Source organism: Nymphalis io, chromosome 9 (assembly GCF_905147045.1).
Source record: "Nymphalis io chromosome 9, ilAglIoxx1.1, whole genome shotgun sequence".
In the NCBI taxonomy this organism is placed as follows: domain Eukaryota; kingdom Metazoa; phylum Arthropoda; class Insecta; order Lepidoptera; family Nymphalidae; genus Nymphalis; species Nymphalis io.
Window position 1 is genome coordinate 6,632,055 of NC_065896.1, and position 16,290 is coordinate 6,648,344.

Genomic DNA, 16,290 nt, shown 5'->3' on the forward strand with positions numbered 1-16,290 from the left:
TATTTATATCTGAAGTTTGTTGAAATTAAAGTTAAATAAAATGTCTATCTATATATACATTTTTTTTGTATTATTTTTTGGTTTTATTGGACTATATAATTAAAGTAAATACATTTCTGGTATTTTTTTTTTATTAACATAACAGAAAAAAGCTAAAAACACCAATACTTAGGTACTTTACTATAATAAGTTCTACAACGATATATATAAAGATTTCATAATAAAGTCGCATTTGAATGGTACTTTGTACAGCGATATGCAATTTCAAATTGGTGAAAACTCAAAAACTCTACAAACGTGTTGGCAAATAACACTCTGCTAGTCTAAAAATTAATTTAAGGTTAATTTGTAGTGATTATTCGATGGTTTAAATAATTTAATGGATATTTCGCCGTCATACACAATAACGAGAAAATCCATCTTCAAACCAAGCCCAATTTGAACATTGCAGGGCTTACTTGCAACACCAATTATACGAGAAGGCTCCGCACGTGGATGGTTCAAGGCGCGGCACGGTCGGCCGCACGCGGGGCAGTGATCACCAAACTGTCATCGCTCGAGTAACGCTTAAGGGTGGTTGCGCTTGCTTGACTACAATGAATGGTTTAATATAGAAATTAGAATAATTAATAATAGCCTTAATTATTTCCGTATAAGACCATAAAGTCAGTATGCACGGTGCGAACCTCTGTCAAGAATATGTTACATCAATTCACTGTCCAAATGGTGATGATGCCCTGCTAACCGATTTTGGACCATTCTCAAGAGAGACTAGTCATCTGCACGGCCCGGGACATATTATAGTACACAAGTGACCAGCCGGTTGGCGTGGTTGGTAGATACTTGCCTTTCACGCCGAAGGTTGTGGGTTCGATTCCCACCCAAGACAGACATTTGTGTGCATGAACAAGTCTGTTTGTCCTGATTCTGGGTGTAATTATCTATATAAGTATGTATTTACAAAAGAAAAATAGTATATGTAGTATATCAATTGTCTGGTTTCCATAGCACAAGCTCTGTTTAATTTGGGATCAGATGGCCGTGTGTGAATAATGTCCCAGGATATTATTATTATAAATATTTGCGCAAACTCATTTGTTCCCTCACTCTCAAATCCGACATGACCGGAGAGAGTTCGTCTTTCACGGGCCTAACCTGGGGTTCAAGACCATGATCTGCGGCTTTATAAGCTAGCCACTAGACTAACGAGGCAGTCTTCAGTCAATCCATACAGTTATAGTATTAGTAGTGCTTTGTATCATAATTCTTAGTAAACAATAACATAACAAGTATAATGAACAATTATGCTACAATTATTAATTATAATATAATTATAACATTAATTGCTTCTTAATAAAATATGTATTCAGTACTCTAATGTACATCCAGAAAAATGGATAGGGGATGGCTGCAACGCGATTTATTATAGTCAATTTGGAATTCGGAAGCTCACTCTAGATTACTAGAGATTGCCTCGAATATTGTAGACTGCCTCGTTAGTCTAGTGCCTACATGTAATGCCGTAGACCCGAAGGTCAAGGTTCCAAAACCCAGGTCAGCACAATAAAAAGTTATTGAGTTTTTCTGTTGAAAATTCTTAGTAGCAGCCCGGAGTGTGAAAGTTGGAAGTGTGTGCCTCGGAAAGCATGTAAAGCTGTTGGTCCTGCGCCTGAAATTTTTGCGGTCGTGTCGAATTGCCGTCCCATCCGATTATGAGAGGTAGGGAATAGAGAGTGCACCTGTGTTTGCGCACACACTTGTGTATTATAATATGTCCTGTGCAGTTCACTAATCTCTCTTGAGATTAGCCGCCGTGGCCGGTCTGGAGAACATTATTATTATAAGTTGAATATTATTTAAACAAAAAATAAGTGATATAGCTGACCTATATCTCGTCCGCGGGCGCGGAGTGGGTGCGAGCTGGGGCAGGCGCCGGTCGCCGCCCGAACCCGAACTCGAGCCGCGCCCAGAGCCGCTCGAGCTCTCCGACCACGCTAACTCTGACATGCTATATTATAATGTAGAATAATTATTGATTAATGGCAACATGAACCACCCGTCCTAAGCTAATACAAGTCAATGCTAACCGAATTATCTACAAGCTGGATAACTATTATTACACTGCACATTAACATACGATTACACAATTTACACAAAAGTCTTCCCTACATAATGAAAAATATACTTATGTTACTTTTAATTTGGCTTGGAGCTTCTGCCACCACTGGCACCACTCGATTATTCACGTAGCAGAATTTCATCCGACGTAATTTGCTCACGAAGAGGATCACGTGATCTCATGACAATTCGCATATTGTTTCTCATGTCACAATGTAAGCTTTTAAAGTGAAAAATGTAGACAATCCATTTATCTGCGCAAGACCATTCTTCGAATATTCGACATTTTTGGAGACATTAATATCATTTGAATAAATATTTTATTCATGGTCAAATTTGAGTAATGCTACGTGTAACAATTTGCATTCGCTTTAAGTTTAGCTGTGATGTTTTATTAGCTTTAAAAACATTAAAAATACAAATATTTTTATAAATCCGTAATCAATATTACCTCAACGAAATAGGTGGCAGACGATATGGAGTGTAATAATCATTACTGTCGGTGTAAGTAGACGCATGAATTTCTTGTTGATACAGTTCGTAGAGTTGAGCTAAATCTTGTTGGATACCGATGCCATACTCTGTAAATAAAATATCGTTATGTTAATCTAATGTTATATGTTATGTATTATAACGTATATAATAAATATGAAATAATCATAATGTAATTGAATCAGAAAAGATCATTTTATAATAAGATAAAGGAACTCAAAAATACGCGACGGCAAACATAATATGTGGAGAAAAAAAGATATTTTTTTTTCGTAAATTTCTGTAATATATATTTCAATAATATCACATAATTAATTATTTTTCTATATTTAAAAAAAATATTGCGCAGAATGCTGTCTTATTCAATTGATTTAGGTAATTAATTGAAATATACCTACGGTATTTTAGGTACATGTCCAAAATAAAGTTTATATAGTAAATCCTTTGCACGTAAATATATGCTTGCCAGTCATTTTTTTTAAATTAATTTACACTACTTTTCAAATATATTTATTTGAATCAGCTTAGGTCGTATACCGGCCACATGAAGTAATCAAGCACAATTATCGGCCACCTTCGAGCGTTCGTCGCTGTCTCGTGATGATCTCGTCGGTGAGTCGTCGCTGCGCGTCCCGTCGCTGCAGTGCGAGGTCCCGCCGGCGCAACTCGTGTGCCCGCGCCGCACGCTCGCCTTGCAGCGCCAACTTATCCGCCTCCAGCTCGTGCACACGGCACACCAGCGACAACACTTCCCGCTCCGGACCACTCTCGATGTGCGCCGGCAGCTCCTGCTCCAAGCTTAATGATCATCGCACTGCGCGCTGACCGTGGCCAGTCGGAAAGTAGAGGTAAATTAGCAGAAGATTTGCCGTGTCACAAAAACCCGTTAAAATATCACAAAGAAATGATGATGATGTTTCAAGAATATTTTATTACATCTTGAGGAAGTAGTGTGTGAGTTGCCCTTCACTGACGAATCACCTGTTCGAGCTGCGCTCCCCGCAGCCGCACCTGCTCTAGCTGCCGCTCGATGCGCAGTCGCTCTGCACGCGCGGTCTCCTGTTCGCGCTCGACGGCCGCCAGCTCTGCCCACGCCTGCTCCACGGCCACCTCCGCCTCTGCGCGCTCGGAGCCGCTTCCACCACTGTTGGTGCTCGAAGCCCCTGTGCCTCCTCTGGGACGACAAAAATCGTAAAGCAACGACAAATAATCAGAAAATACAGTATCAATATTTTTTTTTAGTTTGATAGAGCGAAAGTTATCTCATAGACATGATATAATAACGATTTCTTATTTTGGTACTTATGTCATTACATAATCATTCGAAACTAAAAATATACTACCCAGACATAAAAACCTCTGTACTCTACATATAAGTATAAAATATTTTTATTATTAAATATCTTAATCTTCTGTATAAATACCTATAACTTTGCTGTGTGCTCAGCCTTGAGCCAGTGAAACTAATAGGCTTATAGAGTCTATTGAAACGAGCCTCCCAGTGTGAGATAGCCGCGTGCTGTCTCTCGGCATCCAGCGCGAGTCCCAACAAGTGACTGTCCAACTCCATCAACCGCCTCCTCAATCTCATCTGTTGTTTGAACGTAGAGACGATCGACTCGCGAAGAGATTTTAAGTGCGCTGATTTCTCTTCAGATTCTTCTTTAGATAACACTTCGTTGATTTTCTGTTGTTCATCTCTACTTCTGCTGATAAAATTGTGAACAGACAATGTTACTTTTATTAAATTAGGACAAATAATTTAAAAAAGCCAGAACTTCAAATAACAAAAGAATAAAATTGTACGAGAAACCTACTTTGAACGATCATCTTTCATTTTAGTTTTAAGCCGTGCAATTTCATCTCTCAGCTCATGAATAACATTACGATATTGTGATAAATGCATCGGAGTTTCGATGAGTTCACGTTCAACCTGAAAATAATTTGTTTACAATTTATTGCCAGTAAATATCTCCAAAGTATATATATACAATGACTATAGTTGAGAACTTATTAAACATATGTTTGACATGATTTGATGAACCTTGTTTGTGATCGCAGAGGCGCGTTGTGCATAATGCAGCGTGGAGCGTGTGGTGTCGCGGTGCGTGGCCGCGGGGGACACGTGCGCCACCATGGCCGTGCGACAGCGCCCGCCCAACACCTCGCGCAGCAACCTCGTCAGCTTCGAATCACGGTAATTAACGTACCTGAAAAAATTATTAGTATAACGTTACCCAGAAATAATTCAGAAGAATTATTTTACTTCGACCCTGAACCTGTTGCCATTAACAACTAACTTACATTAATTAACTGACATATTTCATATGTAAAATGATTTTGTCAAAACCAATTATTACCAGAAGTATTTTTTATGTAATTAAATAAAACATGAATTTATGTTACCTACTTAATAACCCATTTTTTTTTTCTAAAATAATGATATTGTGGGTTAGTAATCTGATAAAAAAAAGCCGCGTCCAATTGGCTAAGAGCGCAATCACACATAATACTAGTTCTGTTTTAGAAATAATATTTGTGATCAAAGCCAAACCTAGAGTGACATGCTTTTTAAAGAAGTAACCTAGCCTTAACTTATGGCGTTCAATCAAACTACTTAAAACAAAACAAACACAGGACATCTACTATACAATCAACTTATTACCTGGCGCCTCCCGAGAGCGCCATGATGCAATTGCCAAGCGCAAGCAAAGACCGATTGATGTGAGCGCCCTCAAGCCGCCGTGCTCGTAAACCAGCACGCTCGGATCCCGCTAAATCGATGAGAAATAACCGCCCACGTTGAATACCATTTGACACTGTCTTGCTCACCGATACGCTAATAAAATAAATGAATAGGAATATCACATTAAAAAATCAAAATTTGAACAACTTTCATTGGAAAGTAATTATATAAATTAAAGACTTCTGTCTATTATACACTATCATCAGTGTAAAATATATAAACAGAGATTCTAATAAGGTTGTAGAGATCAGAGTCTTCAAATTCATGCAGCATATCAGCTAATGATATGAACAGTATAATACAATTAGTAAAACGTTAATCGACTGGCCGCCAAAAACAACTCTTACTCACGTCAGAATAGTAGAGCAAAGTTAGAAAAAAGAGTTATTGCTTTATACAGATAACGTACCTTAATAGAGCATGTCCTCTCGAAGAATGCTGATTTGCGTAAGTTGGTTCAGCGGTTCTTGAACGATCGCCTCTGGCCAGGAGCTCGGCAACATGAGATGCATCAAGGGCACGTACCTAAGTAATTAAAAAGTTCTTACAATTTGAAATAACTAGTTAATTTAACATTAAATAGACTATTTTCGGGAAAAGGAAAGAGTATTTTATTTTCTTATATTTGCCGGGAAGGCAAATGAATCTACTCCGCCTTATGGTAAATGGTAGTAGAGTCCAAACGCGACGACGTCGACGGTCAGTACAGTCGGGAAGAATGTTCTGCAATAGCAATAGCCGCCCCTGCCCGTTTTTTTTTACACATAAAAGGCAAGTGCTTGACCGTTGATTTGCCGGTCTAAGCAAAGTCACGGTCTAGGATGAAGCGCGCCTGCCCAGAAGGAACCCGTTTACCCTGGATTTAAACCTGCCGGCCCGCAAGCCTCGTTTGTAAGAACCCAGGTTGTAAGAAGAGTTATATTTAATTTAATAAAAATTTCTCTAACTACACCGTGCACAATCAAAATAAGTGAATTACATATATTCTAGGTTGCTAAAATATACCTTATATTTTAGGTGTGTATACTATCCGGTCACTCCATCCCCTCATATATAAACATTAATCTATTTTACCGCTATATATTTATTGTTATTGTGTTCCGATTTGAAGAGTTAACCAATACAAATACCTGTATACGTAACAAGCACAAGAGACATATAACCTTAGATCCTTTTTATGGTTTGTATCGTATAAGAAGAATAAAAAATAAGAGTATTAGCTATGTCACACATTAAAAGCAGCTGTAGCTATAATAACAAGCATCGCAACTAGATACTGTTTGTTACATACATTAACATTATACATCAAACGTATATGAAAATTAACTACGAGTATGATCCGAATTCGTCAGATTAAAGAATATTGAATCAACCAACATTTTATTTGAATGAACTCTATGGACTCAATAAAATTAATTATATATGTAGAGTACATGTAGTATAGAACAACGAAATATTAAACAACATATCAATTATATATTAGCGGTTCAACAAAGAGTAACCTGTAGAATATTTGATCTAATTATATGATAAAATATGTAGGCCCTCGATTGAAATAGATCTAGTATGTATTTTGACCACAAACGCATAGACAATCATTCAGATACATATTGTGGTTCATTTGATAATATATATATTCTAGCTATATGTATATATTCATTTGTTTATAGTTATTTTGAGGTAGTTTAAAAAATATAGTATTTATACAATAACAAACACAAAGAACACACATTTGAAAGATTATAACAAAAAGAAATTCAATACGACGTTAATTAAAAGTTTTCTTGACATCTTATAGACTTTATATCAATCGTTAATCCCGCTTCTAGATCGGGTTGGATAAAAATATTGTTTATCAACACATAGTAAAATTGTTTTAGAAAATGGTCACTGTAAAATCTGTGTGTGACGTGATCGTGATTAACACGATGTACAACAAATATTCTACAACACGCTATTATTCACATCACGCTATCTACCGTTTATCCAATATCAAGAATCGATATATATCAAAATTATTTATTTTTAACACAAATGCATATGTATCAGATCAATTTTAATACTAGCAATACCGCGACACCAGCGTGGTCTTCAGTGACGAAAGTCCTTCAAAATCTGCCATTTTAACGCACATAATCTATCTGAAATCTGAATTATACACGAAACAAAATATTTAATCTTTTGGTAGCAGCGGTAAACTAAAAATCATAAAAATGTTGTTTTGAAATTACAGACAGACACTTCAATTTTATTTATTTTCATAGCTATAGATGTATATAATAAGTTATTTATTTGTTTGAATATTGTTAACAATTAAAAGGTCCTCAAAGTAAAGACATGAATCTCTTATGAAATAATTCAGTTCTTACCTCGCTTAATCCTGCAACAACAGGTGGTCCGTTGCCACCTTCATCGCGTAGCTCAAGAGGTCCTGCGCTGGGGTTTAATAAATCGCGAATATTTTCATTGTAGATCTCGATGTAGGAAAGTTTTACCTGTAAATATATTATTCGTAGATACGTCTGATACAAAAAAAAATCTTTCTAAGAAACTGGTCCACACTTCTGGTGACCAAAGAGCTGGCGCTAATTCAGCCCAAAGGCTGAATCTAGCGGTGGAGAGAGGCAATAGTGCCAGCGTCTTGTCGTACAATGCCACAGGACAATCTTTTAGACGGCGTGTTTTTGCTTTAAATTTGTATTTATTTTTTTTTGGTTTTTAATTTTATATGTTATCAAAATGACTTTAGTTATATTTTTCTTAGTTCATAGTTTCATAATTAAAATGAAATATAATAAATAATATGATAACTTTTATATTCGTAGATTATAGATTATATTAGAATCACAAGTTGTCCATTTTGAAATTTAAAACATGCACTTCTAAGTCGAGGTGCACGTATTATTTAATGTAACACAATGTTATTGATTTAATGACTGCCTCGTAGGTCTAGTGGCTTGATGTAAGGCCGCAGACCCGGAGGTCCTGGGTTCAATTCGCAGGTCGGGCCAATAAAAAGTTATTGGGTTTTGCTGTCAGAAAATTCTCAGTAATAGCCCGGAGTCTGGAAGTTAGAAGTGTGTACACTCCCGTGCCCCGGAAAGCACGTAAAGTCGTTGATCCTGCGCCTGAACTCTTTCCGGTCGTGTCGGATTGCCGTCCCATCGGATTATGAGATTTAGGGAGTAGAGAGTGCACTTGCGTTTGCGCACACACTTGTGTACTATAATATCTCCTGCATAGTTGGCTTGATCTCTCTTGAGATTGGCCACCGTGGCCAAAATCGGTCTGGAGGACATTATTATTATTGATTTAAATAAACGAACAGAAAATATTCATGGTTTTGGTTTATTAGGTTATTATTTTATGTTAAATTCGTTTAAAATTAAAAGCGATAATACATTACTATATACCTCTCTCACCCCTCTCCCTTGAGGACGGGGTGTGCCTACTCTTAATTTCTTAACAAGAATGTACTATTTTATTTAAACGAGCACAAGGTCAAAAGGTGATAAAAAAATTACCAAACAACGCTTAACTTCGGTTGAATATTGTTGAAGCAATATTATTTAATTACACATTTAGCAATATGGTGTAAAATAATTAATAGTAACCAATTGCCACAGCAGCTATGACAAAGCCATTTAACTAGTTTAACTCTGTTTAATTAATCTCTTAACGTAATTTAAAGCAGTTCCCGTATAAATAATATACAAATACATAATTCATAAAACACAATTTTAAATGACAAAAATAACCTGACATACGATTTCCGTTCCGACGTGTTTAATTAATTTACGCTTTATCTAAATCTTGAAAGTTCAGTATGTGATGTTTTTTCATAATCAATATTTTGACATAACTATTCAGGTGAAGCAATCCAACTTTTATTTTCAAATTTTTCATACCTATACTTATATAAGTAATCCAGACTACAAAAACGCTTTAACAAATAATCTTACGACTACTAGTACGATATTTTTTTTAATTCAAGGAATCCCTTTTACAACCTGAAATTAATTTTTGTTTGCTTCAGGTATATTAAAACGCTAAATCAATATGAGAATGGCTTATGTGGTGGCTCGCAGGCGTAAAAAATGTTGACTAATGACCGATGACTAATGATCCATCTAGCCTTGTCTTTGAAACATCAGTGGTAGGTCATGTCTTTATTGTTTGTTAAATTTTGAACTAATATGAGTTATAACCTACGAATTATTGTTTTAGTGTAATTGTTAAATATATTTCTCTTATAAATCTCTTCTTCTTCAAAAAAACATAAGTTAACAACAGAATAAAACTTTTAGTTTCTTGGTATTAAATTGATATATTTACAATATATACGCAAAAGGGAATTATTTAATTATTAATTAGACACTATAAAAATAGAAATAATAAGTGTTATTTTTTAACTTCTAATTATGAAGAAACAATTAGAAAAGACATAATAAAAGTGAAGCATTCTGCAGTTGGTTATTTAATAATGCGGTGTAGATTTGAACAATGGCGTAAACCAGCAAAGCGTTATCAGATGGAAATTATGCCGCCCCACTACCATCATAAAGTTAGCGGATAGTATCAGACCACGTTGACCATTCATCTTTTCCATTATTTTTCTAAAGATAAAAGTGTAACGTTTGAAAAAGTAACTAACGATATATAAAAATATATTAAGAATAATCGTACGTAAAACTACGAAAAAATGTCAGTAATCTAATCAAAACCACTTCTATTATTATGATAACATCACCACGATCGATTACTACAGTGCTTTCCTTCATTTTCCATGTTTTATATCACAAGCTTTATGTGCATTGCTTTTAGCCAAATTAATAAAGAAGTTCAAATACATTTTTTTTTTAATTTTACCTATGTATATACTCATGTTCTAACACATGCTTCACACACTTAAAAAAAGGTCGCTATGTATATAGTTATATGCATTTTCAATCTATTTGTTGTTGCTTATATCAATTCCATCGAATTTTACAGTATGTAAAATTTTAAATGTGTATTACATTAGTAAAAATGCTATTTTATTATTGGTTCATTTTGGATCACAATAAAAAAATAAAATATATTTTATTCAACTAGGGTTTTACGAGACCTTTTAAATTGTTATTTGACAAGATTATATCGGTTCATAAAATAGGTTCTACATAGAGGTATCGGCACAAAATTCAGTAGTTTTTCTTTTCCACTTATTATATCGTATTATTATAACACTTAAGCCTCCATTATGTATTAGCTTCGGTTATGTATCATTATTCTATGTACATATAAGGCCCTAACTCAATAAGTATACTATAATTAAGCCACGTTCAAGCGTGATACAATATATATTCTAGACTATAATGTGGTACTACAAATTTATAAAAACTTACTAATAGAAACAAAAAGGCCAAGGTGTTCGAGCTATATAATTAATATTCACCCCGTTGACTGCGTCGTTAGTCTAGCGGCTTGGTGTAAGGCCGCAGACCCGGAGGTCCTGGGTTTAATTCCCAGGTCGGGCCAATAAAAAGTTATTGGATTTTTCTGTCAGAAAATTCTCAGTAGTAGCCCGGAGCCTGGAAGTTGGAAGTGTGTTCACTCTTGTGCCTCGGAAAGAACGTAAAGTCGTTGATCCTGCGCCTGAACTCTTTCCGGTCGTGTCGGATTTCCGTCCCATCGGATTATGAGAGTTAGGGAATAGAAAGTGCACCTGTGTTTGCGCACACACTTGTGCACTATAATATCTCCTGCGTAGTTGGCTAATCTCTCTTGAGATTGGCCACCGTGGCCGAAATCGGTCTGGAGGACATTATTATTATTATTATTATTCAACCCGTTAATGCATCATATTTTTTTGGATATAAATCACTTCAGAACTTGTTCAGAACTCCGAGTTCTCCGAGAACTTGGATTGAGGTAGCACCGAACGTAAATCCCCGGCATGGCGATTTTGCTTTGTATCACCGGCGTAGTGGCACAGAGGGAAGGAAGAGAAAATGGTGACTTTTTCAGTGTAAAAGCGCATACCTGTATATTCTTGGCAGTAAATTCAACAGGATTATCAGAACCCAATTTGGCAAAAAGTTGTTACATCCTATCGAGCTCAATAACAAGATTCTTCCGCCTCTCTTCAATTTCTGCTCACCCGGCTACTGAGCATCCGTGGTATCCCCCATGCACTGTACTATCATCTGCATTGCAATGTGTGTTCCCAAGAGTGAGCATATCATTGATATGCGAAAGAAAGATTGTGGAGGATAGATCGCAGATCCCTAGGGGCCCCAGCATTCACTACATGAAATTGTGAAGCGCAACCATCAATTAAAACACCGAGGCTACGCTTATGCAGAAAGCCCAGAGCTGAGCAGGCAGATCGTATGCCATCGTATGATGATTTCTGTGCCAGACTCTTTCGAAATCCTTGGAGATATCGAGGGTGACAGCCAATGATTCCCCATGCTTGTCGATAACTTCACCCCAGAGGTGAGTTACGTACGCTAGAAGATCATCTGTGGACCGTTTTGGACGAAATCCGTACTGACGATTATTAATAAAGCAGTGATCTTCTAGGTAATGGATCAGTTGATTGGTTACGATCCGTTCCATAACGTTACAAAGCACTGAAGTGATAGCTATAATAACAACCTCGCAACATAATCGGTCTGTGTCGTTTTTTCGCTCCCATTCCATGTTGATGCATTCGATATTTTTATGCTTATTGCATGCCTTTTAATGCGAACTTAACTATGTGTTTTGTTTTATTTAACGAAATCCTTAGTTAGTTTCCTTAGTTATATTGCAATAACACAAAATATATTTTTGGACACTGATAATAATCAAATGTGGTAAATATAATTTATTGCTTTGTACGAGGAGATATAAATAGTAAAATTTCCAGGACAACATAATACTTAATACATAAACATATTTATACGAAACGTATATTTATACATTAGGTACTCTGACTCAGATTTTCAGCGGACAACCTCAAGGACTGGTGGTAGAGCTTTGTGCAAGCTCGTCTGGGTAGGTACCACCCACTCATCAGATATTCTACCGCAAAACAGCAATACTTGATATTGTTGTGTTCCGGTTTGAAGGGTGAGTGAGCCAGTGTAATTACAGGCACAAGGGACATAAAATCTTAGTTCCCAAGGTTGGTGGCGCATTGGATATGTAAGCGATGGTTGACATTTCTTACAATGCCAATGTCTAAGAGCGTTGGTGACCACTTACCATCAGGTGGCCCATATGCTCGTCCGCCTTCCTATTCTATAAAAAAAAAAAGGACTACCTAATACCCAAAACCCTAATAGCAAAAATGTGTGCGCAAACACTGTCAATTCCCTCTCATCATAGTCCGATCGTTTCAGATAGACGTCATGTCTATCTGAAACGATCCCTGAAGAGAAGCTGTTATAAGGGCCGTGCGTATGGTCTACACTGTAAACCGTAAGGCAGACGAAGGCAAGTACTACGAAGTCTTAAGAAGATAAATACAGATGCACTACAAGGAAGTGACGGATTTGCAATCTAAGCGAAATGAGTAACAGCGTGTAAGTAATACTATTATAGTTGCGTTAGCTTATGGCTAAGATTATTTAAAATATGTTTGTAATGCAAGATTATATTATTTCTTATCCCGTCAATGTTCTATGGGATCTGATATTATGTCCCTTGTGCCTGTAATAACTGGTGATAGCTCACCTTTTAAACCGGAATACATTATTAGAAGCTATTGACATTTGTCGCTAGAAAAACTGATAAGTAGGTGGTTCCAACCCAGGGCCTTGTACAAAGTCTAGTAATCTAAACATTTAAATTTCTTTCTTTAGAATCTATACCGTAACTTTAAATTAATAAAAATTCTTTCAATCATGTGTGACAGGTATACCTTTAATGGATGATTGATCTACCATAATGTTCTTAACCTTTGAAATGTTAAAAAGCTTATATTACCATCAGACCTGCCAAATGTACGTTGAATTAAATATTAACGACTAATAACTCGTGAACTTCACTCAATTATCGTAAAACTATAACCTTGGAAGTAAATGTATTGCTCCGTAAATGTCCTACAGCTTGGTAAAGGACTCTACTCCCCTTAAGGATACATTTTGATGCTTATTTCATTGGCTGATGTATTCCTTAGTCGGTGAAGTATGTATGAATATGAGGTAGGTAAATTATGAAATTACGCATATAAAACTCGGTATACTAGTAAACTTGCCAAGATTTGAACCTGTGATAGTGTTTGTGTGAGTCCATATTTGAATCTTCATATGAATCAAATGTACATTTTAAAGAAACTTAGGTTAGTATATTAGTTATAAAACAACATCCACAGAACGAACATTTATTTTTATGATCATTGTATGGAGAATGATAAAATACTTCAATCATTCGATAATAATTATGTTACATAATAATTTATAATGGTTAGGAAACTTTATCAAATAAAATCACAAAACACGTCAAATTTTAAAAAGTCTAAGATATAAAAAGGTGAACGCGAAATAATTAATAAACGTAACGCTGACATTGAAAAAAATTCAAGAAATGCTTTATTTAATACAAACAAAAAGTAAGTATCTAACTTAAAAAACATTCTTAAGACAAACTTTTATAAAATTCATTTAATAAAATGAGTAAAATTTACTTAGACACACATCTTCACTAGTACCAAGTGTATGTGCAAAATCATTCAATTTGTTAAGATTTTGGAGAAACTGATTTAAAATTCAGTTACTTTACTCGCATACTCAAAAAAGTCACATACTTAAAAGGTAATTTCAACCACATGGCGTTTAGTGGTTTGAATCTGAAATCATATTATTTATTATTTCTAACTCGAAAAAAAAATGTATAGTGAGTACCTAGTACTTCATCGTTCGTGTTAAACATTAATGGAGTAGCTCGTGTGAAGAAAATGGCCATGAATATTTAACGTAGCCTCTTGACTCCGTTAGCCTTTATAACGTCATAAGATTTGACTAAATAAGGTTTTAGTTATCTTCTAGAAAATCAATAACAACAAATGATGTATAACGTAACATTATTAAATTAAATAATAACAATATTAAGGAAATAATCAGACAGAATATAAACTTAAATTGTTGGGTTGTCAAATCGTTTGGAATTTTAAATACAGAACATTTTAGTTTCTGTGGCCACAGTAATTATGAAAGATATAATAGTCACTCGTGTAAAATTAGCTAGCTAATTAAAAGTAATTATATAAAACTCAAGAAATGGCTTATCAAGGTATGCTTGAAGTTCTACGTCATGACTTTCTAAAATTGTGTCAGTTGCACCATAATACGGACGATTATAAATTAAAACACAAAATCTGGCCTATAAAAAATCGAAATCCATCCTGGTGGTGGCCTACATGCTTAATATGGATAATGAAACAGCTTAATGTAGCTCATCTATACGAATATTATAAATGCGTAAATAACATTGTCTGTCTTTCTGTCCGCCTGTTTGCTACACTCTGAAGACTAAGCTATGGAAACATATTTTAGGAAATTTGTTATGGTATAGTGGTATAGCAATTTATATGGTATAGCAAAGGACATAGGCAACTTTTACCTAACATCAGACACCGATCGCCCTTTCTCCGCCCGTACTCATACGCGGGTGAAGCCGCTGGCGGAAACTATTAGGTAGGTATATATTTAAATTGAAAACTAAAATAAAAGAAAAAAATAAAAATCTCTGTGGTCGGTGCAGTTTCTACACTGCATTAAAATATATAAGGTAGACTTAAGACTAAATCCAAATTAATTTTCATTTGGTCCTAATTATTTCTTTGACATTTTAATAAAGACTTTCGATGCCAGGATTTTAACGATAGATTATATAGTGTATAATCAAATAATTATATCAAATAATATATTGGTATAAGCGGTGAAAGTCACGTCACATTGTCACGTTCTAACTAATATAATATGTACTTTCATGTGTCAATCACACACGTAACGCGTACATACGTGGCAATGACCATGAACCTGTAGATGGTACGCCTGTTAGAGGGTTGCTACCCTAATGTGGCAACACCAACACAACTCACACTATTCGATATGAATCATGGTATTCGAACCTTACATTGGATTGCATTAAATATATAAACTCTTTATAGCCTATTCCAACCACATAAAGAGTAAACCCAAGTAAGCTTTGACACCGATATCATTGGCCACCGATAACAATTGACGCGATATCATTGGTCTGAGGTCTCTTGCGAGGTCTTGAATAATCTATCATCTTCACTATGGATTTGCGAAAAAATGTAAATTAAAAAAATATATATTTAAGAATTATTTTGAATTTATTTCCTTTTTGCAATAATATTTTGAATACTAATTTAAATAATGCAGCACACGGATCACTACGTAACTAAACTAATATTTTAAGTAAATCAAATGGATACAAACATTATAAGTGTTAGCAAATTTATTTCTAGAATACATTAATGCAGCTAAACTATGTCTCACGAATTATAACTGACTAAAACTTTAAATAAAAATGTAAACTATACTTCAATAAATAGAAATTCATGAAAAAAAAATGTTTATTTGGTCCATTAAGATAATGTGGTACGCTGGTTATGGATATACACATCAGATAATATTCCGGCGAATGTTTTTTTTTATTAATTATAATGTTTTAATATGCGTATTGTCAATGTACTTAGTATAAATAAATAAACATTTTTAAGTAAAACTGATTCACATAGTTTTTCAATTATCTGTATATTGAATAGATAAACATAACAAAGAAACAATTAAATTAAAAAAAGAACATGTCGTATACATACAATGTAGAGTCAATAGACCGATTCGAGGCTGTAGTAGTATTAATAACAGTGGCACGGAGTAGAACGACCTCGCTTTGCAAATAATGACAAAGTGCGAAAATAACGTACCTACATTAAA

At 35.1% G+C, this 16,290-nt stretch overlaps 1 protein-coding gene across 3 annotated transcripts in view; it reads right to left on the reverse strand.

Annotated features, from left to right (window-relative positions):
• Nucleotides 1–156: 156 nt before the first annotated feature.
• The window catches only part of LOC126770855 (kinesin-like protein KIF19), a 20,358-nt gene continuing 4,224 nt past the window's right edge, over nt 157–16,290 (reverse strand). For 2 of the 3 annotated variants that reach the window (XM_050490456.1, XM_050490454.1), the window contains 11 exons: nt 7,726–7,851; nt 5,766–5,881; nt 5,276–5,449; nt 4,655–4,820; nt 4,428–4,543; nt 4,035–4,319; nt 3,592–3,784; nt 3,185–3,398; nt 2,570–2,699; nt 1,886–2,008; nt 157–591 (listed from right to left, as the gene is read on the reverse strand). In XM_050490456.1, coding sequence (XP_050346413.1) covers nt 501–591; nt 1,886–2,008; nt 2,570–2,699; nt 3,185–3,398; nt 3,592–3,784; nt 4,035–4,319; nt 4,428–4,543; nt 4,655–4,820; nt 5,276–5,449; nt 5,766–5,881; nt 7,726–7,851 — 1,734 coding nt within the window. In that variant the 3' untranslated portion in view covers nt 157–500. The remainder of the gene's footprint in view (nt 592–1,885; nt 2,009–2,569; nt 2,700–3,184; nt 3,399–3,591; nt 3,785–4,034; nt 4,320–4,427; nt 4,544–4,654; nt 4,821–5,275; nt 5,450–5,765; nt 5,882–7,725; nt 7,852–16,290) is intronic. The other variant, XM_050490455.1, reaches the window with a different exon arrangement.